The 24,405-nt window shown below is 58.5% G+C and overlaps 1 protein-coding gene across 26 annotated transcripts in view; it reads right to left on the bottom strand.

Annotated features, from left to right (window-relative positions):
• The window catches only part of MCF2L (MCF.2 cell line derived transforming sequence like), a 179,560-nt gene continuing 155,155 nt past the window's right edge, over window positions 1-24,405 (bottom strand). For 13 of the 26 annotated variants that reach the window (XM_014854901.3, XM_070520171.1, XM_070520176.1 and 10 more), the window contains 22 exons: window positions 24,008-24,199; window positions 23,342-23,533; window positions 22,560-22,719; window positions 21,586-21,656; window positions 21,298-21,374; window positions 19,677-19,743; window positions 18,840-18,955; window positions 17,364-17,433; window positions 15,557-15,649; window positions 15,366-15,458; window positions 14,404-14,529; window positions 13,311-13,532; window positions 12,485-12,577; window positions 11,200-11,278; window positions 10,983-11,049; window positions 10,075-10,193; window positions 9,699-9,791; window positions 8,577-8,651; window positions 5,096-5,217; window positions 3,604-3,716; window positions 3,426-3,529; window positions 1-3,304 (listed from right to left, as the gene is read on the bottom strand). In XM_014854901.3, the coding sequence (XP_014710387.2) occupies window positions 3,219-3,304; window positions 3,426-3,529; window positions 3,604-3,716; window positions 5,096-5,217; window positions 8,577-8,651; window positions 9,699-9,791; window positions 10,075-10,193; window positions 10,983-11,049; window positions 11,200-11,278; window positions 12,485-12,577; window positions 13,311-13,532; window positions 14,404-14,529; window positions 15,366-15,458; window positions 15,557-15,649; window positions 17,364-17,433; window positions 18,840-18,955; window positions 19,677-19,743; window positions 21,298-21,374; window positions 21,586-21,656; window positions 22,560-22,719; window positions 23,342-23,533; window positions 24,008-24,199 (2,430 nt within the window). In that variant the 3' untranslated portion in view covers window positions 1-3,218. The remainder of the gene's footprint in view (window positions 3,305-3,425; window positions 3,530-3,603; window positions 3,717-5,095; window positions 5,218-8,576; window positions 8,652-9,698; window positions 9,792-10,074; window positions 10,194-10,982; window positions 11,050-11,199; window positions 11,279-12,484; window positions 12,578-13,310; window positions 13,533-14,403; window positions 14,530-15,365; window positions 15,459-15,556; window positions 15,650-17,363; window positions 17,434-18,839; window positions 18,956-19,676; window positions 19,744-21,297; window positions 21,375-21,585; window positions 21,657-22,559; window positions 22,720-23,341; window positions 23,534-24,007; window positions 24,200-24,405) is intronic. The other 13 variants (XM_070520186.1, XM_070520192.1, XM_070520189.1 and 10 more) reach the window with 5 other exon arrangements.

Raw genomic sequence — 24,405 nt, 5'->3', positions numbered from 1 at the left:
GATTATACTTTATTTGGAATTTTTGCTTTTACGTTCATAATTATTTCACATATCAGGTTAAATTCACATCATAAAATTTGTTGAGTTGAGTTGCTTTCCCTGTTTTTATATTCCTTGAATAGTTCGTATAGATATTTTTGTACAGGATCTTCACCTTAAAGGTATGGCTAACCCTATAAATTCATCTGAGTCTGGTATCTGCTTGGGGCGAATTTTTTTTAAACTGCATTTTAACTTGTTTTCATCCACCCAAGTAGTTTACTTCATCAATTTGAACAATTTGTTTCTTTAAAGAAAATTCCTATTTTATCTGTTCTCAAATGTATTGGCAAAAGTCGTTCATAATGGTTCTTTCATTGTCAAACCTCTGTCTGCTGTGAAGTTCTTGGTTTTTCTATAAATTGCTGCATGTTATTAGATCTTTCAAGGAACAAGGTTTTGATTTGGTTGATTTGTTTTGATTTTATTCTCTTCTATTATACTAATTCTTTCCTTATACTTTCTTTGGGTTGGATTGGTCTTATTTTCTAGCTTCTTTAAAGGGTTAGCTCATTTATTTAGTCAAGCAAAAAATTAAATGCAGCCGGGCTGTACATACTGATCTAAGCTTCAGCTGCACCACCAGCTCCGAGATGCGCACTTCTGGCCAGTCCCAAATATATCAGAATTCCCAACATCATTTCCTTTCTAAGCCACGCGTTAGGAACATCCTTTTACATTTCTAAATTCTCTCTTAGCTGCCTTTTTCACTGTTTTGTATTTTGTATGTTGGAAAATAATGCATATTTTTCTGTTTCTAGAGATGAGGGAGTATCAATTTCTGTGAGAGATAACTAAACTCTCAGCCACGACTGCCGATACCTGCTCTGCACTTTGAGCGTCATTGTTCGATGCTTACAAGTTGGTGGTGAGGGTCCCGAGTTCCACTTCGTGTGTGGTCACTCTTGCTGTCCCAGCTTCCTTTTGGTCAGTGTTTGTCTGTTACAACTTCTTTCTCTCTTTTGTTTTCAACCTTTGTGCACTTTCGTCCTATGGGCTCTTTTCGTAGTTATTTGTTACACCCCATTTGAGTCTCTCAATAGGTCAGTTTAACACCTTACCTTTGTTGTGACAGAGAAACATTTACACGAGCTCTCCCAGCACACTTTGTTTTCTGTTCCTCGTGCGTCCCCTGCACACCCTCCCCTTCTATCAGATCGACACCTTTGTCTCTCCCCACCTTGCTGGTGTAGAAGTCGTCAACTCTACTCTTATTCTGACGTGGACATCTTACATTTCTTTCGTTACCTTTACATTGTGACACACACAGGCTTCTTGTCATTTTATCTTCATCATTTTCTGAGGAGATAAAGCCTATGGAACATTCTCTGGGCCATGCTCACCACCTGCCTCGCTCTGTTTTAACATGTGCTTGCCGTACTGAGTGTGCACGAGCAAATAAAACGCCGCGGTGCTGGGAACCGAGGACAAAAGGGATTCTGTGCCTTTGCAGACGAAGGCAGACAGCAAGTGCGGCTGATGTTTATTCAAACTCCATCCATACAATAAAGAACTCTCACTTTTAAATTTCATTTACATCAGCAGTAAAAAAAAAAAAAAGGGACAGTGGCTGAAACACGAGGTTTAAAGTGCCTTTTATGAAGAAGAGATCACAAAAAGTGGCGGGTCATCCCAGGCTGAGATGGCAGGAACGGAGTCTGAACAATCAACGTATCAGTTAATTATGTGACACATCCATTTGTAAATAACTTATACACCAGGAGAACAGCTGCCGAGTCTCGCACGTTTTCTGCTTTATTACCCACTCCAGAGAGGTCTGGCTTGCGGTGGCCTTGCAGGTGGCGGGGGAGGAGGCCTGTGGGCCCTGCTGCAGAGGGCCCGGGGCTCAGGGAAGGCTGTAAAGTGACACATTTCCAGCAGCAGGGAGCCTGTAAATACACCCTTCACATCGATACATATGTACACACATGTAAAAGCCGCCTCAACCAGACACGCAAAGTTTCCGAAGAACAGAATTCGTTTCTGAAACACAAAAACAGGTGAAACAGAAGGGTTTTCTTTCCAGTTCTGCCTTGATCTGAATAAAATAAACTCTGCACCTTTAAATTCCTGTTTTCAGGGTGATTGTACACAGACACATAGGCGGCCTGACGGTGCGCAGGAGGTGGCGGCTGGCGCTCAGGTGACAGCATGGTTCAGATGACACCCTGCAGAAACTGCATCTTTACATATTCTTTAAAAACAATAAAAATATCCCAATCCAGTGAAGCTAGTTTAAAAAAATCAAGAGTTCCCCATTTTTTTCTTTTTGTAGAAAAGAAGGTTACTATTTTAAATTATAGTTTAAGTTTTCTTTAAAAAATTAACCTACAAGGTAAAGGAATCTGCTTGGTTTCCAACTGCTCATCTGTAGAAACGCTGCCTGATCCTACTGGGGACGTGTTCTCATCCCCCTGTGACCAGGTGGCTGTGGAACGTGCACCGTTCCCGCGAAGTCCCCGAACCAGCCGCAGTATAAACAATGGGCTGCAGTGTGAACCCCAGTAACAAAAAAATAGTTTTATATCAAATACAGTATCAAATTGTCATTTCATGTAAACACAGTGATTCTTGGTAAAGATTAGAGACCAACGTACCACGAAAAATGGCCGTGGGATTAATCCCTGCTTTAAAAAGAAACTCGTAAAAGACACAATAGCCCCCACCCCTCTCTCCTCCAGCTGTTGGGTCAGTGAAATGGTCATTGCTTTTGGGAGCAGTCCCAAAGGACACGCATCCCTGCAGAAAGCACCAGACCAGAGACGCCGGAAACAAAGCAGCGTGGCTGGGACGGGCTCCCCCGCCGCCTGGCAGAGGCCGGTCGGATGTCCCTGCCTCGCGTCTTCTGCACTGGTGGTCTGTTGGCCCGCGGCTCCCCCATCCATTCCAGACTTTCCCAGGAAGCTCGGTGGACGGGTATTCCTCTGGAAACTGGCTTCTGCGCCCTGGGATGGGGTCCTGGCGTGGGGGCTGGAGGGCAGAGTCTTCCTGAACCTTCCCTCTGAACGCCCGTGTCCTGCTCCGAGAGGTCCCGTGGCAGCGGGTGGCTCCTCGCTGGGGTCTTGGCAGGGTCCTCCTTTCCAGGGCGTCTTAGAGCACCGCCCCTCACCAAACTAAGCAAGCCCAAGCAAAGGAAAACTTAGAGGTTCGCAGGCGGTGTCCTGCGCCGGCCGGCGGCGCTACCCCTGCAGGTCTGAGAGGGGGACCCCGCAGCTCTCGCTGCAGCTGGAGGAGCTGCTCAGCAGGGTGGACCCTGCGCTGGACTCTGCGGGAAAAGCAGCGAGAAGGGCTTCGGCTTCGCACGTGCACACACAGCCCCTTCCATCTGGATGGACTGAGGCTGGAGCCCGGGGCTCAGGGCCGGCCGGCGGGGACGGGGGTCTTACCTGAGCTGCTCAAGCACTGAGCTGAGCTGGACTTGCCGAGGCGCGCGGACAGGCTGCCGGCCGGCACCCAGCCCTCCTTGCTGGAGGTCAGGTTCCTGACATACCTGGAGGGGGAGGGCGGTCAGGGCTCCGGCCCACCGGCCAGCATGGCTTGACATGAGCACGTCGCGCATCTTACCAGAGGCAGTCCTCGCCCTCCTGGACCACCTCCACCAGGTCCCCGCTCCTCATGACCAGCGTGTCAGGACTGCCCTTCTCGTCATCCGCCACAACTGTGAACCTCCCCGGGACCTGGGGGGTGCACAGTGCATCAGGCACCCCCTGCTCCCCCAGCATGGGAGCCACCCACCGTCCACCATGGCAAGGTCCCAGGACAGCGGGCCTCGAGCGTCCATCGCAGGATGACGAGGGCGCTGCCTCTATGGGCTGCTGACGCGACTGTCGCCTCCAACTGGGCAGGAATCCTGGTCGTTAGGTCTCCCTGTGACCGTGCTGAGACCTAACCAGACTACGGGGCGCCCTCAGCCCGGCCTGTGGTCAGGCCTCGCTCCGTTGCCCCTGCTCCTGCTAACCTCCAACACTCCACGCACAGCCCTCGCCAGCCTTCCACCTGCCCCGTCCTGGGCCTCCCTCCTGGAACGCACCATCCTCACCCAACACGTCACGTGTTCAACTACTTCTGGCTTTTTCCCCCCTATGAGAGTGGAGCTTCTCATCCACTCCCTTCCCGCCTGGTCTGCAGGGCCTCCTACAGCACGGATGCTCAGTGCCTTGTGTGCTGGAGTGCGGACCCCAGAGGACGGAGCCGTTCTGACAGAGTGAGCGGAACTCAAGGTCACGGGGCGGGAAGACACCAGGTGGCGGAGCCGTGTGATGTGGCTGTGGGGCTCCAGGGTTTGGAAGCCGGGAGAGTAAGGGCGAGAGTCCTTCACTCTCATCTCAGCACGACCCTGCACTGGCCCCTGATGGCCCTGAGCCACCAAGGCCACATCCTCCTGCTATGCTGAGAGCAGACTCCTCCCAGCGGGGCCTGCCCAGTCTCCCAGAGCCTGCCGCCTGCTCCGCGCTCCCTGCCTACCGGCCTGTTTCCCCGGCTTGGCCCCCCGAGGCCTGGGCTCCCTGTGACCCTCTGTGCCCCCATGTCTGGCTCTCCTTATCCTCAGGCCTCCTGGGGAAAGGCTGCCCTGACCACGCCGAGATCCTCCTCTGCTCCCACCGTTTGCCTGCGTCTGCCCCTCCAGACGCTGGGGTTCTCGTGTGCCGTGACAACCCTGGTGCCAGAACCAGGGCAGCACCGAGTGCGCTGTGAGAGTGTGCCGGTACCGTCCCGACTCTGGGGAAGTAATGTGTGAACAGTACTGTTCATATTAAAACAGGGCCTGGTTTAGAGTGCAAATCCATACCTAGAACACTGCGGTTCTCTTAGAAAGGGAGTCAAGGCGTGGGCACAGCTTCGAGGAAGCTGTAAGAACGTTTTACGCATCTGAAGGGCAGCCAGGGCGTGCGTGTCCCCTGGAGGAGAGCCCCCATAGGCGCGGCGGGCTGATGGTGGGGAACCAGCCTCAGGGGACCCTGCGTCCAACCGTCCCTCCCAGCGGCACCTTGTGGAGCTGCCGGGCTCCCTCCCCGGGGACCAGCGCGCCAGGCTGCCTGCCCGCGGGCCGGGTTACCAGCTTCCTGGGGCCCACTCCGCCTTCTTCCTCTGCATCCGAGGAATTAAGGGGCTCCTCAGCACTCGACCAGCCGTCGTTGTCCTCAGGGGCCTCGGAGGGCTGAGACGTTTTGCTCCAACCTGAGAGAAAAACAGGCTCCAGTGAGGACCACCCTCGATGACAGGCCTACCCAGGGTGGTCTAGGGAAGGCCCGAGACCCCCGCACTGTGCCACCCTCAATGGGCCTGCCCCTCCCCAGGAGCTCGACAGCTTTGCAGGACACACCGCAGACTCCCAAAACGCCTGTGCAAACCGTCCAGGGGGACGGGGAGCAGAGCACCCGCTTCCATCGACAGGGCAGCCCAGGGGAGAGAAAGGAACCCGGCGTCCAGGAGGCTTATCCAGCAGGCTCTGTCGCTTCCCGCTTCCCGGAGGAGGAGAAGCACTCCTCTCAGGCCACTGCCTGCTAGTCCCGGGGAGCACAGAGACCCTGAGAGACAACTAGCCCGAGACCCTCCCCCCCCATCTGTGTGGAGCAAATGCATCGAAGGGATGGCGTTATCAATTAATGCATTGAACACAGGACACCAGCCAGACCGAGATAGAAGGGGCTTGTGGAGAGTGCCTGCGCAGGCACGGTCCTAGCGCTTACTGCGGGCACGGCCCCGCAATCCTCACAGGACAGAAGCTGACGGCGCACTGATGCCAGTTGCTGTCTGAGCTCCGGACCTCGAGGCACAGCTGGGATGCCAGCCCAGCCGCGTACGCAAGCGAGGACCCCTCCACTGCCAGCAAGGAGGGGAAGAAAGCTTTATCCTGGACTTCATAAAATATACATGTATTCCTCCATCTACTGCCAGGGACCCCAAAGAGTAGCAAGTTATTTCGCATTTTGGGGGAGAAGGCAGGTAAGCTGCGGGGAGATGGGAGATGACGAGCTCCTGATTCTAATCAATATGATAAACACCAGTAATAAGGTAACGGGCTGAAGTTGCCTCCCTCAGAGTCAGCCCACAGCCACCACACGTGTCACATGGATTTCGACAAGAAGCACGTGGGATGGGAAGCAAGCAGGCTGCTCAGGGGTGTGGGCATGGGCACATCAGCTGCAGCCACACAGGGTGCCGCTGGAGGCACGCTTTCTCTCGAGAAGACAGCGCTGGGCGTGAAGACTGCGGCGAGAAAGTGCCAGATGCTCCCCCGTTAGCAAGTGGGGGGCTGCAGGGAGCACGCTGCCTAACAGGCCAGTTCCCAAGGCCAGTCATTTTTGAGGTTGGGAGAGAAAAGCTTGTGTTGAAGAGGCGCGAGGAAGCCATCTTCGTCTTCGCAGAAAGGGAGCTGGGCCCAGAGCACCCCATCAGCCGGCGGGGCTCTGAGCCGCGCGAAGGCAGCCTGTCCTCAGGGCCACAGAGGCCGGCAGCCCCCCGAGCTCCCACTGCACAACCAGGCCAGGTCCAGCAGCCGGGAGGGCCTCCGGGCTCTGCCTTCCTGGGGCTGCGCCACTGGGTCTCGAGGAGGGGGCTGAGCACGGCCTGCTCACATCACCACCGGGCTGCGTCTGTGCCGGAACTGGGGACTCTGAACTTCCAGTTTCAAACCACACAACCTTGCCTGCTTCAGGCCTGTCTGGAGTTGTTGCACGTACAGCATGGGGCACCAAGACGGAGCACTGGCCAGGGACGCTGAGGGTCCCCGCGCCACGTGGCCTGGCTGCAAGCATCTTCTCCCCTCCAGCCTACCACCCACAGACATGAGGCTTCTGGAGGAAAAGAGGCGTGAGTTTGAGGACAGTGGGGACAGAGAGATGAAGACTGTTCTGGGCGCAGAGAAGGCAGTGCTGCCCGGCCCGCAGGCCTGGGTAACCCTTGGCTGCAGAGAGCAGGTGGCCATGTCTGTGATGTGGGGGACTGGACAGACCGCCCTTTGGCGCCCGCGGAGAAAAGGTCTTCTAGATGCAGAGCAGCGTCTGGGCCTGTGGCTGCTCACGGCTGCCCAGAGCCTCTGGGTGACCGCTTGTTAACGGGCTCAAGTAGTGCCCCGTGTTAAACGGTGTGATGGGGGGTAAGTGGGAGAAGGAGACCTGGCTGTGCCCGAGGCACCACGTGTAGAACAACGAGATGTTCAGAAGCCTCACGACACAGACGGGACAGCATCGCTCTCCATCTATGCGGAAGTTGGGGACTTTGCCAGGAGGACATTAGGCCAAAGTGACTGAATATGGTCACCTCTGTTTCCTTCAGAATAGTCACCGATGCTGATACTGAGTAAAACAATGGGCGGATGAAGCTTTTCGGGAAGCAAGCATTTAAACGTTCACAAGAGTGCAGCCAGGAAGACCTGTAGCTCATCGTCGCCTGCTGCAGACTGAAATGACCGAGGAGAAGGAGGAGGAAGAGGAGGGGGAGGAGGCGGAGGTGGAGGAGGCTGGCGCTGAGCCCCAGGCTCTAGGCTTAGACATCTACTGCGACCCTCAGGCTGCCTCATCTTCATTCAACAGATGAGATGAGCTTGCACAGGTAACACGACTCGCCCAGAGGTGGCAGAAGCAGCACCAGAGCCACCCGGGGCCTGACACAAGCCCGGACTCACGAGACCCCACGCCTGCTTGCTACCCAGGGGAAGACAGCGGGGAGATGCCCCAGGCATGTCTGGGTCCTCAGAGAGAGCGCAGAACGGATAAAAGTGCCCACCCCCGGAGGCCATCAGCAGGAAACAACTCTTCTCCCAGCACAGGAGGGGCTGCCATGCGAAGGCTGCGGGAGAGGGTCGCAAGCTCGGCCTCAGAGTGCAGTCTGAGGCCAGAGTCAGCCGCGGTGGCCCCTGGGTGGTCTCTGGGGGTGTGTGTGGGGATGCCGGTTCAGCTACACCCTGTGGGAACCTTCTCAACTGTTTGGAAAACTCAGGAAGACTCACAAAGTGAAGCCCTCTCTATGAAGTTGAGACCCTCCACCTGAGCAGGAGCGTCTCTGGGTTTCCCTGAGGTGGGTGGTGGGGCTTTGCCCTCGGAATACGAGGGGCAAGAAAGGAGAAGGCCTGAGTTCCAGGAAGGAGCTACACTCCAACTGTCTGCATGACCCCCAGGAGATCAGGGGTCGGATGGGACCCTGCAGCTGCCACGTTCTGTGTCTCCACCGAGAAGCGTCGGGACAAACTGGGGAAGTGGAGGGCTGCTGCTGCAGGGGCCCCTGGACAGGGATGGCTGCAGCCTACACAGTGCTGGGTAACGAAGTCCAACCAACCCAGACGCCGGCCGGGGTGGCCAGTGGGCAGTCCTGTGGCTGCTGGGCAGACCTGGCATGAGGAGGTCACTGAGAAGGGTGACGTCATCACAGTGTCACCAGAGCATCAGGCTTTTGAAGGAAACAGTGAATTTGCTCCCGGCTGGCAGAGATTATTTCCCTGTGCAGCTTAGATGACGTGTCACAGCAGGACAGACAGCGTCCCTAACCAGACAGGTAAATGGATGTCAGGTGGGTAAACAGAAGGTCAGCCACTCTACCTCGTAAACCAAAAGGCGTGGGATCGCTCTTTACTTCGTGCCGTTTAGCTTTTTTTTCAGGACTGGTGGGAGAAGCTGCAGAAGGAGGAAGAGGCACAAACAGAACAGGAGAGAGAGAGTGAGGAACTGCATGCAGAGCGCCGGGGAGCCGTGAGGAAGAGTTCATGCCGGGGAGCCGTGAGGAAGAGTTCACGCTGGGATGGGACTCAAGCATCCGATGGGCAATTTCCACTGATTCAAAAAGTGGCTTCCTGGGAACAAAACTCTGCTGGCCGAGGGACAGCACAGCGAGAGAGGCCCAGGGGAGTCAGAGGAGAGGAGACCGGTGTGCGGCCGGCAGGCCATCGTGTGATCACTGTGGGGGCTGCCTCTGGTGCGCTTTCTGAGCTCTGCGTTGACTATGCGTAGCGTGCACACTTTCCATACTCAGCAATGTCGACAGCACCAGAATTTGTCCTCCCTTTCTTTTTTTGCAAAAAGTTTGAGGCCAACTTAAAAGTATTGTAAAACTGGGAAAAAAAAACCTCTCCAACTTTGGACCAAGGAGAAGCACCCTAGGTAACACTGGCTTCTAGCATCTAGTGGGGGTCCTGTAAGACCCGCCTGAACTTCAGGGCCTGCTTCAAGCCCTGCCTCAGCGTATTTCCCTGCCACGTAGTTCATCGCCCAGGAGCGCCCAGAGGCGGTCGAGCTTTCAGGATCTCCATCCGAGAGGCCTTTACCCGCCCCGTGCACCAGCAGAGGCCTCTAGAAGGCAGTGGACACCAGCACGTCAGCCCTCGGGCGGGAGGGAGTAACTGCAGCCAGGAAGGCCAATGCCTGGAGGGGCCTGACCTGAGGAACGACGGGTGGTGGAGTTGGACCAAAAAGCAATGGCGAGTCCAGCTTCCGGGCAAGGCTCCTTCAGAAAAGCCCTGTGCACCTTTCCAAGAAAAGGTCCCAGAAGAGAGCTTGGCCGCGTGGCAACAGACACCAGCGTCAGCACAACCGTGACTCAGTGGAAGAACGCTGAACGCTGCCCCTGCGACGCAGCAGGCAGACGCCCCAAGACCGTCCGCACGAATGACCACACACGAATGGATGACAGACACGCCACACGGCGAGGGACACGGTGCCCTTTACCTTTCTGACCTTTGAGGTTAGCAAAACCCTGCAGGGTAAAGCGCTTTTTGGAAAGTGCAGAGCTTTCTGAGGTAGAGTTAGTGACCGTGTCATCTACAAAGGAAGAGAGAGGGGCCGCGTTGGGGCGTCCGCACCCTGGGGGCCTCTGGGAGGGCTCACGTCGGGCCACACCAGCTGGTCTCTGGGGCTGGGGCGCCCCCGAGCATGAGGAAGAGCATTGCTCTGGGCGATCCCAGTGCTCCACACATGGGGGGCCGGGACCCCTGAACTCTCAGAGGCCCCTTCCTGCGAGAGGAGGCTGTGTCCCTGCCTCACCCGCCAATGGCACCCACGGGGTGGCCCCGGCCCCGCCAGGCTTGGTCGCACACACACCCACCTCTGCCCTTCTCGGGGGCCTTTGGCAGCGATGTTGAGCTCACGTATCCTTCCAGGCTGAGGGGGTCGGTCTTCCTTTCTTCCAGCTTTTTGATGTTTCTTGTGTTCCCTTTCGAGGGACTAATGGCATCAGACACATCGAAAGAGAAATAGGATGCCATCTGGTTAGTTTTCCAAAACGCTCCCTGAGGATTTGAGGTGGCCAGGCCTCCTGAATTCCCACCGGTCCTCAAAGCATCGTGTCCCGCCGCTGCAGGGGGCCCGCACTTCCGGACGGAGCCCGAAGGGAGCCGAACTGGGCCAAACCCCCTTCCGAGCTATTAGGTAGGAGGCCGGCTTTTGGTGGGCGGGGAGGGGAGTCTTTCTCTTTTAAAACTGTTGTTCTGTGGATTATTTACTTAGACCATATCCCATTCGTGAGTGAGTAGATGTGCTTACATAAGAACCAGGAACAATATGGGAAAAAACCAAGTAAATGAACAAAATAACAAAGAAAAGCAAGGGCCGCGAGGGAAGGATGAGGCCAGTGTGCGGGCGGCCTCTGACCGTGGGTGCGAGGGGTGGCTTCAGTCGCGGCTCTCAGCCCCTGCACCCCCAGCCCTGACTGAGGCACCACCATCACCGACATGCTGGCGGTTAACCGTTCTCCGGGACAGCGGCCGGCAGGCGGATGGAACAGGGAAAACCCACAGATGGACACACTGGCGGGTTGTCAGGACTGGTGTTTGCTGGGGCGCCAGGCCAGACGCTCGTCCTTGAAGCTGACCCGCTGGGCCTGACCCAGGGCTGTGGGCAACGTCAAGTCACCCCAACACTGGGAGACTCAGGGGACAGGGCCCAGGAAACTCGGTGACTGTGCCACTGCCCACTGTCTGGCCTCCTGATGTGTGGGGCCCGGTGCCCGCTTACCTTGCGCTGGCCGTTGCAGGCAGAGGCAGGCTCTGGGACTGCTCCAGTACGCGGTGCTGGCTGGCTTCTGCGAGGAGGGGACAAACGAGAGCCAGCACGGCTGGAGCGCTGAACCGAGCATGGCAGCCAATAGCTTAGGGCTCTGTGGCTGCTTGGAGCGTATGAACAGCGCCCGGAGCAAAAGCGGAGAGAAAACCGTGGCCGAAGACGTTCTTACCTCTGAAGGCCTGCAGCTGGCTGGTCAGCAGCTTCCGGATTTCGCTCACCCATGCCGCTTTGATTTCGGGAGTTGGTGCCTACCCCGCAAGAGAAACGCCAGGAGGTGAGCAGCCTCGCTCCCTGCAGACTCACGCTTCGGCGTTTCACTCTCGGAACCTCCGAGGACAATCTCAGGAATCGAAGACGAGAGCATGTGGGTGGGAAAGGAGAGGAATAAACGGCCAGAGGTCCCCTTGCCTGGGACGCCCCCCACGGCAAGGGCGGGATGGAAGGGTGCCGGGCGCCCAGGGCCCTGCCACACAGCCAAGGCTGACCACCAGGCAAGTATCCTTGTGCAAGTGTGGACATCTGACTCAGTGGGAAACCCTGGGGTGTGAACTGTGCCCTGACATTGTGTTAGGTGACAAGGACGGTGGGAGCCTGAAGTCTCGCAGAACTCTAAGCTTCTAGGGCAAGGGAGACGAAAAGGAGCGTGAGCCACCGCCAGGGCTGCTGCCCTGCCTCGGTCGGTGCCCGGGCCTGAGGGCAGTGCCAGCTGGGCAGTTTGGCTCTGCAGACGCTGAGACTGTGGACAGCCAGGGGCCGCCACCGTCTCTGGCGGTTCCCAGGAGCCTGCGCCCGCGTCCTCACTTTGGCTCTGGGTGGCCCGTGGGCCTGGCGGTGCTGACGTGGGTGTTGTGAGTGGTAGACGACTAAGTCCCATGTGTCGTGGACTCCACGCTGCCGTGGCCACGGCGTCCCTGCGGGGTTGCCACGTAGCACTGGGCCTGACCCACTGAGTGTGTCAGCACTTTGAAGGGCAACCAGGACAGGCACAGCCCCCGTGTGGGCTGACCCCTTCCCAGGGCACCTGGGGTCTTGCACGGGCTCCCAGATGCACTTACAGCTCCACCCACCTCCTGCTCTCCCCAGTACGGTGAGGACGGCTGAGGGCTGGCACACACGCCCCCAGGAGAAGCCGGTCGTGTGTGTAAGCGTGGCACAGGCCAGCCGTGCTCCCCTGTGCCGTCCAGCTGCACAGGGGCCGGGGCGACGGGAGCCCAGCCCACCTTCCTGTGGTGCACCTGGAGCTCCCCTGACTTGCAGTCTCCTGGGGCGTCATCCTGGGTCCAGCTCAGGTTAGATGGCCCAGGGCAGCGCCCCCACATGAAGAGTGGTGCTCCTGTCTCCCAGTGATCAAGCTTCCCGGAAGATTCTAGACACCAGCTCTCACTAGACGCCTTTCACTGGTGATCCTCAGGGCTCGCCGCGTCCCTGGTGGCGGCCCGAGAGACGCGGCTCACCTGTATGATGTAAACCTCCTCCCGGGCGTTGTACCAGATCTCAAACTTCCTCACGTCGCCCTTCACGTTCTCCGTTATGCCAACCGCCGCCATCTGACAGTGGAAATGGGGAGACAGGCGTCAGTGTGCAGGGTAAGAGCTCTCCACCTGCCTCTAGAGTTGATGCATGGGTGAGACGATGGAAGAAGTTTTGGGGTGGGGACCAAGGACGTCCAAGATCCCTGACTTCCACCATAACAGAAAACGTGTGTGCCAGAGAGTGAGAATAGCGGCCAAGACTCAGTCAGAGCCTGCCACAGGCTAACAGTTCCCCTAACAAGGGCAGCGCCAGGGAGGTCCCAGCTGCTGGACCGGCCTTACTCACATTCACCGACAGCCTGCAGTTGTAGCACCTGCCTTACTCACGTTGAGGGACAGCCTGTAGCTGTGGGACCCCCTTACGTTGAGGGACAGCCTGTGGCTGGAGGCCCCTCACTCACATTCAGGGACTGCTTGTAGTTGTGGGACCCCTCACTCACATTCAGGGACTGCGTGTAGCTGGAGGGCCCCTCACTCACATTCAGGGACTGCGTGTAGCTGGAGGGCCCCTCACTCACATTCAGGGACTGCTTGTAGCTGTAGGCCCCTCACTCACGTTCAGGGACAGCCTGTGGCTGGAGGCCCCTCACTCACATTCAGGGACTGCTTGTAGCTGTGGGACCCCTCACTCACATTCAGGGACTGCGTGTAGCTGGACACCCCTCACTCACGTTCAGGGACTGCTTGTAGCTGTGGGACCCCTCACTCACATTCAGGGACTGCCTGTAGCTGGACCCCCCTCACTCACGTTCAGGGACTGCTTGTAGCTGTAGGAAGGCGCTTTCTCGTAGCCCTCCCCGTTCTCCTCTCTCTTCTTGCAGAAGAGCACCGCCTTCTCGTGCAGGAACAGGTGCCGCTGCATGGGCTTGAACCTGGCCAGGTCCTTCACCTTGCTGTGGCCCTTCTTGTGGTCCGTCCAGACGCTGAAGGAGCCCTGCATGAGCAGCTTCCCCAGGTCGCTCAGATTCCCCTGAAACATGTGGGGGCAGGAGGTCACTAAACCCAGAGCCAGGTGGGCGCCTCGCTGCACGTTGCTGAGTGAGCGGAGCCCCTCTGGGAGGCTGCACGTGTGGGTTCCAGGTGTGTGACCTTCTGGGAAAGAAAACTATGGAGACAGTGAAAGATCAGCTTCCCAGGGCTGGGAGGATGGGCACGAACAGGTGGAGCAGAGGATTTTGGGGCCGTGAAACCACCCTGTATGATACTGTAGTGATGGACGCACGTCATAACACATTCGTCCAAAACCACAGAACGTCCGGCACCAAGAGTCAGCCCTGATGAACACCGTGAACTCTGGGTGACGGTGACGCGTCCATGGAGGTTCATCGGTTGTGACAAATGCACCATCTGGTGAGGACGCTGACAGTGGGGGAGGCTGTGGGGGCAGGAGGTGCATGGGAAATCCTTGTTTCCCACAATTTTGCTGTGAACCTAAAACTGCTCTAAAAATAAGGCCTAGTAATGAAAAGAAAGCGAGAGTGAGTGTTGAATGGACTTGTAGAGAGAGAAATAAAATTAATAAGTTGACCGAAATCTGACTTCTCGTGTCACATGTCACCAGCCCACAAGCGGCATAAGAGAAAACAGACCCCCGCCCACTCCTGAGGGACGCCGACCGCAGGAAAAGGGCAGGAGTGGAGAGGGCTGCAGAGCTGCGTCTGCCCTGAGAGGCCCCCACGCAGGCTGCGGCCCGGGAGTTTGTGTCTCAGGGCCACCTGACCCCGAGTCACACGAGGTTTAACTGGATTCGGGTGACGCATGCAGTGGAAGCTCCAGGACACAGCTCTGCCCAGCGACGGCCAGCCGCAGCCCACCGCCCGTCAGCTTCCCGCGGCCCTTACGTCATAGCCCGTGATGGCGATGAGGTGCATGGAGTCGTTCACGGCCTTGAGGATGCCCAGGATGGAGCTCAGCGCCTCCTGCAGGTCCTCGGCCCCCTCACAGCTCTTGCTGTATTTCAGCATTTCCTGGGGGAGAGGAGAACCAGGCCCCACTCACACACCCGTCCCGTCCGGACACTAGATGCTGACGCTCCCTCGAGAGCTGCTGGAGTGCCCGTGCTCTGTCCTGGAAGCAGAGGCCCCCGGCAGCCCCAACACAGACCCTTCGAGACGCAGTCACCACAGCACACATGCATGCGGACAGCCACCCTCCCCAGGTGGCAGGCTTGCTAGGGTCACTGGCTTTGGAGCAGCTCGGGAAGCCGCCCTCCCATCTCCCTATAGCTCCACTCCATACCACTCCCAATAGCCTGGCCGGATGCTGCTGATCGGGACGACCCCTGAGCCGGACACTCAGCCAAGCTGGGCAAGTGCAGGCCCCTCCCAGTGCCTCCGCAGGGTGAGCACCCCGCAGGGGGCTCACGTCTTCTATCTGCTACTGTAAACCTCCTACTCTTTCCTTTCAAATATGACACCCAAATAAACATCTGACTGTCAAAGGCACGCTCGCCGCGTCCATTCACACGCTCACTCCAGCCTAGCAGAGCTGCCTCTGCTGGGCCCACAAGGACAGCTGGATATAGACTGGGCTTTGCTGGGAAGAAGTGTATGGCACACAGCCCAGTGCATGTGGAGAGCCCTCACAGGGTGGGGTTTGCCCGTCTGTTCACCTCTATGTCACCAGCCCCGCGGCCATGGCCAGCGCACAGCAGGCCCTCCACAAAGGGCTGTGAAGAACCAGGACTCTCATAGAGATGGGAAGAAGGCAGCTCAGGGACGGCCGGGGCAGCCGCAGACAGACAGGCGGGTGGTGGCAGGGAGGGGCGGCCGCCAGGCTGGGTGCGGGGCCTGCGGGGTCTCACCTTGAGCAGCAGCTGGTACTTGGTGATCCTCTGGACTGGCTTCAGCAGGTAGGAGTCCAGGCTCAGCTTGTGGTCCAGCTTCTTCTGGCATTCCTGCACCCCCCAAAACCTCTGGGTTAGACGGTTCTCAGAGTTCTGGGTTTGGGAGCCCGCCACTAAAGGAAACGACACTCGAAAGATCCCGGACACACCTGGAAGAAGGGGCAGTCGGCGCACTGCCTCCACACGCTCTCGGAACGCGGCTTGTTCTGACAGTACTTCTCGTAGATTTGGAACTCCTCCATCTGTCCCGGGACACAGACGGCCATCTCAGCGCCCCGGGGGGCTGGCGCCACTCCCGAGTCACACCCTCTGGACGCCCACTGCTCCCAGAGGGGTCCCGGGTCCTTGGAACCCCCCATCACAGGCTGTCCTGGGTGAGGGGCCTCCGCTGCACGGACTCCCTCAGAGGCTGTTAGAGGCTGTTTTTTCAAATGGAACTTCCTGAGTCTTCTCTGGCAGTTTTGCACATTACACAGCTTATTCTCTGAGTCAGACCTGAGCCCCGGGTGTGAGATGCAACCGCCCCAGGGCAGCCCGGGGGCACAGACGGCTCTGGGGCTCCTTCAGCTGGAGCCGGCACACGGCTGCCGGCCAAGAGGCAGAGGGCAGCGCAGAGCAGTGGTGCTGAGACGCCTCCTGCTTGCTGAGAGCCCTGCACCTCGGTCAGGCTGCTGACGACCTGTGCCCAGTGTCAGCCTCCCGCACAAACCCCAACCAAATGTGGAGCAAAGTGGCCTGGAATCAAGGCCGCACGACACCTGCCCGAGGTGCCCTGCCCCTGTGGGGCCAATCCCGGCTCTCCCCCTCCATTTCAGACGCACGCCCCTCGCAGTGGGGCAGCCAGGTGACAGCGCCCCCAGAAGCTCCCTTCTCAGGGCTGCCTTGGTCCTGACACCGCTTCTGTACACATTAGCTCAGGACAGCTGGCTTTGCCACAGGACTAACAGACTAAAAATAAACGTAGGACCAACACAGACTTTCTAAAGAATCCCCAGAGCTCAGTGTACACGGTGGTGCTCAAACTTGCATGGGCAGCAGAATCGCCCGTAGGCTCGTTTCAACTCAGAACCCCTGGAGGTCCTGGCGTGGCAGGTCTGGAGTGGGACGTTAGAATGTGCGTTTCTGAAAAGATCCCAGGAGGTGCTCACCCTGCCTGCCAGGACCTGACGTTGAGCCGCTGGCCTGCAGTGTGACGGCCCGGCTCCAGCTCTCAAACAGCTCTGAGAAGCGCTGCCAACGGCCAGGCCGACTGGAAACACAAATATCGCTCCCCTTTTCCTCCCTTCTGCCTCCTGACGCCAATTCATCGTAGCGAGTTGCAGCCTCTAGCTTGAGACTTAGTTTCACTGCTGTTAGGAAGCTGCATTTTCCCTACTGCTAAGCTAGCAGTCGGTCGAGATCAGCATAACAAGATCTTGTGGGCCTGCGCAGAGAAGACAGCGGCCCCTGCGCCCGGCAGCCCCTCCTCCTCTGAAAACTTCCCCACCAACCCCCCACCTCGGCTGATCGCCCCGCTCTGGAAGGAGGCAGACATTTACCATTTCAAGGAGAAAAAAATAAGGCTCAGAAAGCGTGAACGACTTGTCCAAGGTCAGCTGGGAAGGGAGGGCGTCTTAACCAGGGCAGGACCAGCACAGAACAAAACACCAGCACGAAAGCACTCAGCTTCACCCAAACTTGCCATCAACACTCAGATGCTTCACAATTCTAGCATTTCTCAAAGCTTACGTTTGATAGTTTTTCTCTTTTTTGAACTAGTTATTGGGCTTTAGGAAAAAATCGCATTCTTTTGGCCCTACCATAAAGTATCACGTCATCTCAGCCAAGCTGGAAACGTGTACTTTGTGACTTCAGCTGGTCAGAGGGGACGGCAATAGGATTTAAAGTCACTATGATTTTAAGTAGTAACTGTAAGAAATAGGGCACAGCAAGGTGCACGTTTACACAAATACATACCCTTTCTAGAAAACACCTTCCGACCAGCTCTGGGCAGTCTATGTAGTTTTCTAGCTCCCTCAGGAATATTCTAGACAAAGGAAGTTTGCATTAGGTTGTACGATGGACAACATGAATAAGACGGCATCTGTAACAAATTAACAGGCATCGTTTTCCAGATGACTCTCCATCCTAACTCTGGACGGTGCAGGAGGTGTCGTGTGCGGGAAAACGCCCTCTGATTTCAGGAACCTGCAGCCCACAGCTGTCACTTTCAGGGTCCCCCCTGCACCAAACTCTCAGGGTTAAGCCAACGCGACCCCCTTGCGGGTCCCTTTACGTTTCTGGCGTCAGTGCTCACGCAGAGGTTGGGGAGCCCCTTTTTGCTGGCAGACATGGGACAAAGAGGCCACAGGCAGACAGACAGAAGCATCTAGAGGCTCTGAAAGTCCAGCCCCCATACCTGTGTGCTTGTGTAACAGGGCTCTTGGCTCTGCCCCTGGGACCCTCCCTGAGGTAGCACTGCCCTGGGCCCTGGGCCGAGTCCTCCTCTGTTTGTTTCTATCGGGGTAAGTCCCATCGGGAGGGGGAGCTCCCTGGGGATCAGGTCAGGACATAGTACTGCAGTGTGGAGCCGCCAGGGGCCCAGCACCTGAGGACTGACTGAGACCCCAGGCCGGGGTCAAGGACACTGATGGGCTGGGCCACCTGCTCATTTTAGTTCCCAAGGGAAGGCCCCGGGTGGGGTCAGCTGCCTCCTTTATAGAAGGGCGGGTGGGAGATGCTAATGACAGCGGAGCCAAAGCATGTGGTCAGACTGAGAGCCCAAGTGTCCCCTGAGGGCCGGGGGAGGGTGGGGCCCAGTCCTGGCCCCGGCTGCACTGCCAGGGGAGAGGGAGGGTTCGCTCACAGCTGCTCTGTGTCTGTCTGCTTCCCTCTGCACTCCAGTCTCCCAACTCACAGCCTTTCCCACCAGCTCCCGCAAACTGGGACGAGGCACCAGGGTGAGCAGCTCCAGAAGGACCACCCGCACTTGCCCCAAAGCCACGGAGAGGCCTCAGAGTGCTCTCACGAGGGGAGAGCAGGAGGAAAGGAGCCCCCAGTGTTGTCGTCTTTTTCCACAAGCTTGGGAACAAAATGGGCTCTGCTAGGGGTGTGGCCTTCAGTGCCTCCCCAAAGCGCCAAACGCACACACGTGGGGGTGGGGCGGTGGCTCCTGTCCCAGCAGTAGAGGAAGAGGGCAGGAGGGGGCCGCTGACAGAGCGTAGAGCATCTCTCCTGGGGAACAGGCGGCCCATCTGTAAGCCAGCCACGCGGCTCAGACGACTCGCCCTTGGCCTGTCTCAGTCCCACTCGAGCCACTGCTCATGCCCCAGAGAGGGAGGAAGGGAGATTCCCCACCGGCAGAGCCCAGGCCCGTTTGGGTTCCTGCTCCCTGAAGGCGGCCACTCTGGAGGCGAGACACAGCTGACCACATGTGTGAGGAGGAAAGCCGACCTGTTATGAAAGTGGTAAATTTCTTCCATGTTTCCAAATAGAACATCCTTCTTGTTTTGAAGGCCTGTTGAGATGAGATGTGTCATTAACGGGTTGTCCATCTCGGCAGCGTAGCCCTGCGGGAGGGGAGAGAGGCAGGAGGCACCCTGAGCTGCAGCCGACAGACGGACGGCCGCTGCCCAGGGGGACGAGACAGTCCCAGGTTTTAGAGAGCAAATCGACCTTGTGTGTACTCACTGGCCTTTTCCAGGATCGTCTGCACAAGCACCACAAAATGTGAGTGAGTTACAAACAGCACAACTTTTTTGGGGGGGGAGGTCTCTTTTCAATGTTTTTAAAATTCAGGTACAACTTCCGTGAAGGGGACAAAACCTCAAGTGCACACCTTGATAAGCTATTTATGTGTCTACACCCCTGTAAACCCCGCCCAGTTCAAGATACAGAACATTCCAGCAGCCGGAAGTCCCACTGTCCCCCTCAGGCAACAGCTCAGCACACAGGTGACTGTGCTCCAACCTCCCCACCCTGACGGCAGGCAGGGACTCCCCAGATGGGAACACGTTCTTATTTGATGTCCCCCACTCATCATCAGGTCCTGAGGGTCGCCCGTGGTCACGGGCCGTAGCAGCAGGTCTTTCTCCTGCTAAACGCTGTCCCTGAGTAAGTCCCCCTAAACCCACTGGGCCTGGTCTTGTGGACGGACATTTGAGTTGTGTCCAGTCTGGGGCTGTTCTGAGTGAAGTTGTGCTTTTCGGTGGACACAAGACCATTTGGGGTGGGGAGCCCCCCCCAAGCCGCCAGCATGGGGCACCCCAGCATCCCCAAGTGCGGGCTCACCTCCAGGACGCACAGCAGCTCCTCCACGTAGACCCGTTCCGTGTCAAGGAGCTCGTTCATGACGTGCCTGTGGACAGGGCGTGCGGACTGTTATCCAGAGGCCCGGACCCGCCTCCTGGCTTTGGGGCCACCCACACAAAATGACCCGATTCCTCAAGCGCATCTCAAGCATCGCTCTGCTCTGGGCACGTCTCCAAGTCCTCCCACCCCGCGGAGTCAGCCCTGCTCCCCTCTCCCGCCGCCGTCTCCTGCAGGAAGAGCCCCTCCTGCGCCTCTGCACCGGCCTGCTCGTCTGGGGCCATCTGCACCCCCACCTCGGGGCATTCTTTAGCTGCTCTAGGGCTTGTCACCACCCTCGTGCACACAGTGGGTGGCCAGTGACGATCAGGGAACTGCCACATGTCCATCATGTTGTGGATGCCCAGAGGGGCGTGGGCCTCAAATGAACAGTCAGGTCTTGTTTTACTGACGAGGACCACCTTTCAACCACTTATGACCAAGCTCCCCACCTTAATGCACAGAAAATGGAGCCACCGGGGTGCTCCTGGGTTGCGATCGTGGAGCACCGACGGAGGGGCACCATCAGTTCTAAAACAGTTGTCAGCACCTAACGAGGCCGTAGGGCCGCAGTTCAGAGTCCACGCTCCTAAACGGGGTGGCAGGAGAAGAGGGGCCTCGGGCCTCCCTCTCACCACCACGAGCTGGAGGTCAGTGCTCCTGTCTGGGAGTACAGCGCCTTACAGCGGGGAGGGGGTTCCCAGGTGGGGGTTGAGCTAGATGCTGAGGGCCGGCAGCGAGGGGGGCATTCTGAGTACTGATCTCAGAGTGGGACCACGCAGGGAGGCGGTGCGTGCAGCTGCCCTGTGGACGGTGGACAGTCCAGCCCAGCTGGAAGGTAGGGGTTCCATGGGGAAGTGACCCCCCCATCCCGGGAAGGACGTCGGAAGGGCCCTCTCTGTCATTCTAGAGCTCAGACCTCATCAGCAGTGCTGTGTGGGGACGGACACAACCCCAGCCACTCCTGGGAGGGGTGGAGCACACAGGACGCCCAAGCGGGTGCCGTGGAAACAGGGTAGCTGTGAGAAGCAGAGCCTTGGGGTTGGGGTGAAGACGAGGATGGGAGAGGTTAAGAGAGAGAAGTGACACTCAGCTCAGCGCATGGAGCCAGGGGGGTGGGAAGGGCTCCTGGGCAGTGGGAGGGACCAAGCCCACTGGGGAGAGGGGAGCCAGGACAGGACCCAAACGAGCCACCCGAGGGGCTGGCTGGGGTGAATCACACTGTCTTCTCGCCTGGGGCTTCAGGGAAGGGAAAACACGAGCCATTTCAAATCAGCAAAGTGCTACCTGAGGATCTGGGGCAAATGCGGCTTTTCTAAGGAAAACCTAAATTTCTCTTGATTTCAGATGTGGACAGGCCAAATGAACACGTGTGTTCCACTTCCGTACATGCACCAGATGCACATGCAGGTGCCACACGACACCAGCGTTGCTCCTCCCTGGCGGCTCTGGGGTAGAAGCCGGTGGGTCCGCCAGCTCGGCTCCTGAGGCTGAGACCTGGGGGGTCACGCTGGTCCCACCTGGACCAGAGCCCCTCGGGGGAGCCGGGAAGCAGCCCACCCACCTCCGCAGGATGGCCAGGCTCTCCTCCTCGTCCCCCGTGGAGCTGCCTCGGCCCTGCCGGCCCTCACTCATTTCACTCTGGGGAGAGAAGAGCACACGGGACTCAGCCGTCAAGCGCCAGGCGGCGCCCCCTCCGTCCCGGCTCAGGCCCGGAGCCCAGTCTCATCTCCCGTCTGAACAGATCTGAGGTCATGCAGACCAGGAGCAGCGGGAGGGAGGCAGGCGCAGGGAGCAGGTGGGGGCGGCTGGCTGGCTGGGTGGGGGTCAGCGGCGTGGGGCGGGGCCTCACCTTGGCCCTCCTGTAGGGCCCTCTCCGTGCGCTGCCCTCGCAACTGCTGTTCTCAGAACCTCTCCGGATACCTGGTTTGGAAAAAGGGCAGAAGGGTGGGTGTGACTCACCCTGCACCGCCTGGGGAGGGGCAGAGAGCGTGCGGGAGGGTCCGGCATTTTTTTTTTACTTTCAGAGGGAAAAGCAAGCAGGCCAGAGAAGGGGGAAGAAGCCCCATAAAAGTAGTGAGGAAGGAAAACGGGGCTGGGAGACTAGTCGGGGGACGAGGGGCTGGCCCGTCGGAGTCAGCTCACATCCCAGGGGTCTCCGGCTCCCTGCCCTCCGGCAAGAGCTTTGTGGCCAGGACGCTCCGGTCCAGGAGGTCTCTGAAGAGGCCAGAGAGCGATGTGTCATCGGACCCCGCACACAGGACGTGGGAACTGGCTCCCCAGAGCTCTGACAACAACACTGGCCAAAGCCCTGAAGAAAACGGTGGGAGCCATCCCAGCTGCTGGGAGAGCGTGTTTGGGGACAGGGAGGTGACAGGAGGGAGTCTCTAGGAACTGGTGGGAGGTCAGCTTGGCCTCAGAGAAGGGCTGCACCCGCCAGGGACACAACGAGGGGCTGAGGCTGACCGTGGCGCCCGGCAGGCGGGCTGAGGCATGGGCACGTGGCTCTTTGGGGCTCAGAGCTCCAGAGGCTCTGGGGCACAGGTCGCAGCCACACTTGACGAAAACTATTCCGGCAACAGTGCTGAGGACAGTTGGGTCCTCAGGATTGGGGGGAAGAGGCCCCGGAAAATCCCCCAGCAGTGACTCGATATTCCAGTTCCGTGGACCACGCGCTCCTTGCTGCACTCTGCCAGTGCAGCACAGACAAGGGTAAACGAATGGCGGGCCGAGTGCCAATAAAACTTTATTTACAAAATGGGCGACGGCCCCTGGTGGAACGGAAGGAGGGCGGTCCCTGAAGGGACTGTGGGTGTCTGCACATACCTGGGGAGGCGCAGGGCGACTTGGCGAGCGCCTCGGGCCGGGGGGCCACCGGCTGCACGGGCCGCGTCTGCTTGGCTGCCAGCTTCTTCAGGCTCGCCTGCCTCCGGTGGAACATCTCTTCCATGCTCTCTTGCTTCTGGAAGACCTTCTGCACGTGTTCCTGAGGTGACAGGCGTGACCACTAGTGAGCAAGGAGCCTCACGAGCATCGGCGTCCACAGTTTAAAAACAGAGGCACCGTGCGCGGCCTCGGCCTCAGCACGCACAACCTCGGATGTGTGTGCTCTGGTGCAGCCATCCCGCCCCGTGCCGCTCGCCGTGCACAGGGAGGTGCACCCTCTCAGGAATAACGGACACTAGGCCTCGAGGAAGGTCAGCTGGGGGGAGGGCCCCTCTGCACACACCCTTAGGGCGCCGAAGGGAGGGCAGCGTGCCGTGTGTCGCCCCAGGGGTGGGACAAGGTGGCTGGTGGGGAGCTGGGAGGCGTCCAGTTTCAGTGAAACACGGAGGGGAGCACCAGGCAGCGGGGCCCACAGACATGGCCACTTCCTCGAGAACCCGCCTCAGCAGGACCAATCCCGCAGGAGGCAGGATGACTGCTTTCCAGGGAGGTGTGGAAATAATTTCTGCGTTGAAAGGGAAGCTGCACCAGATGACCTCCCGCTCGACATCTCTCTCAAGTGCCCGGAACCTCCAAGAACTGGTTCAAGGATTCCTGGGAACGTCGTGGGAGCAGCTCCCACATGCAGGCAGCACGCTGCCGTGAGCAGCCCGACGGCTTACCCTCAGGTCTTGGGTGAGGATGAGTTCGTAGTCCTGGTAAATTTTATTGAGCTCCTGGATCTTATTTTCTGCGCCGGTCTCCAGAAACTTCTCGATCTCCTGGAGGGCTGCCTCTGCGCCGTCCTGGGACTGGCACTTGTCCACAGGCTGGGAGGCCAGCAGGTAGATGCCTTCATCGCACCACTTCATGGACTGGACACGTGGAGCGTTGCCGGGGGGGAAAATGGCACCGTGAGACGCTGCGTCTAGGCGTCCCCATGAAGGGCTCTGCCGGGGCCTCTCGCTGTCTCCTGTGCGGCCTGCTGACCGCTACACTCTCGGGCATCTCTGCAGCACCGCATTGGCTCAGTTCTGAACTATGACCCAAGGGGGACACGGTGCCGAAAACACCCCAGCAAATCACCCGGACCGGACTCGCTCACAGAGAGGCAGGGCGCCATGCGCTAGCTAGACCGTAAGTTTCTGGGCCCTTTACAGAAACCGTTACTTGTGGCAAATGAATTCTAGAAAAGAGACGACTGAGTCAGGAGGTGACCGTCTGGCCAGAAGAAAGGTGTGGGGTGTGGGACCAGTTTCCACTCAGTGACTGATGTCTACCCGCCCGGAGGGAGCTGGCCTGAGGGACCGAGAGGCAGTTTGCCTGTGGGGCGCGGGTCGGGGGCCTACCGCCTCCAGGAGGCTGTGCAGCTCCAGCGACTTGCCGAGCAGCCCCCTCCTCCGCCCGACCTCGGCGGCAAACTGGTCGCAGAGGTGCTGCAGCTCGTGGCACTTGGGTCGGATGGAGTCCACCGCATAGTGCTTGTTGCCGATGAGCTGCTCACCCTCCAGGGACAAGGCGCGGGCCCGCTCCACGGCCGCCTGCGGGAGAGAGCGCCCAGACACGCGGTCAGCTCCTGTTCCTTACATGCAGGCGGGGCGAGATTTCCTGCGGGGGATCAGGGGACAGTGGGGGAGGGGTTAGGGTAGGGGTGGTGGGGAGAGGATGGGGTGAAGGGGGTGGTTGGGGGGAGACTCGGTCGGGGTGGACCAGGCAGCTGTTCCTCCACCTGCAGACGTCACTCAGG

This window comes from Equus asinus, chromosome 11, assembly GCF_041296235.1.
Source record: "Equus asinus isolate D_3611 breed Donkey chromosome 11, EquAss-T2T_v2, whole genome shotgun sequence".
NCBI classification, from domain to species: domain Eukaryota; kingdom Metazoa; phylum Chordata; class Mammalia; order Perissodactyla; family Equidae; genus Equus; species Equus asinus.
This window is presented reverse-complemented; position numbering and strand designations above follow the sequence as displayed.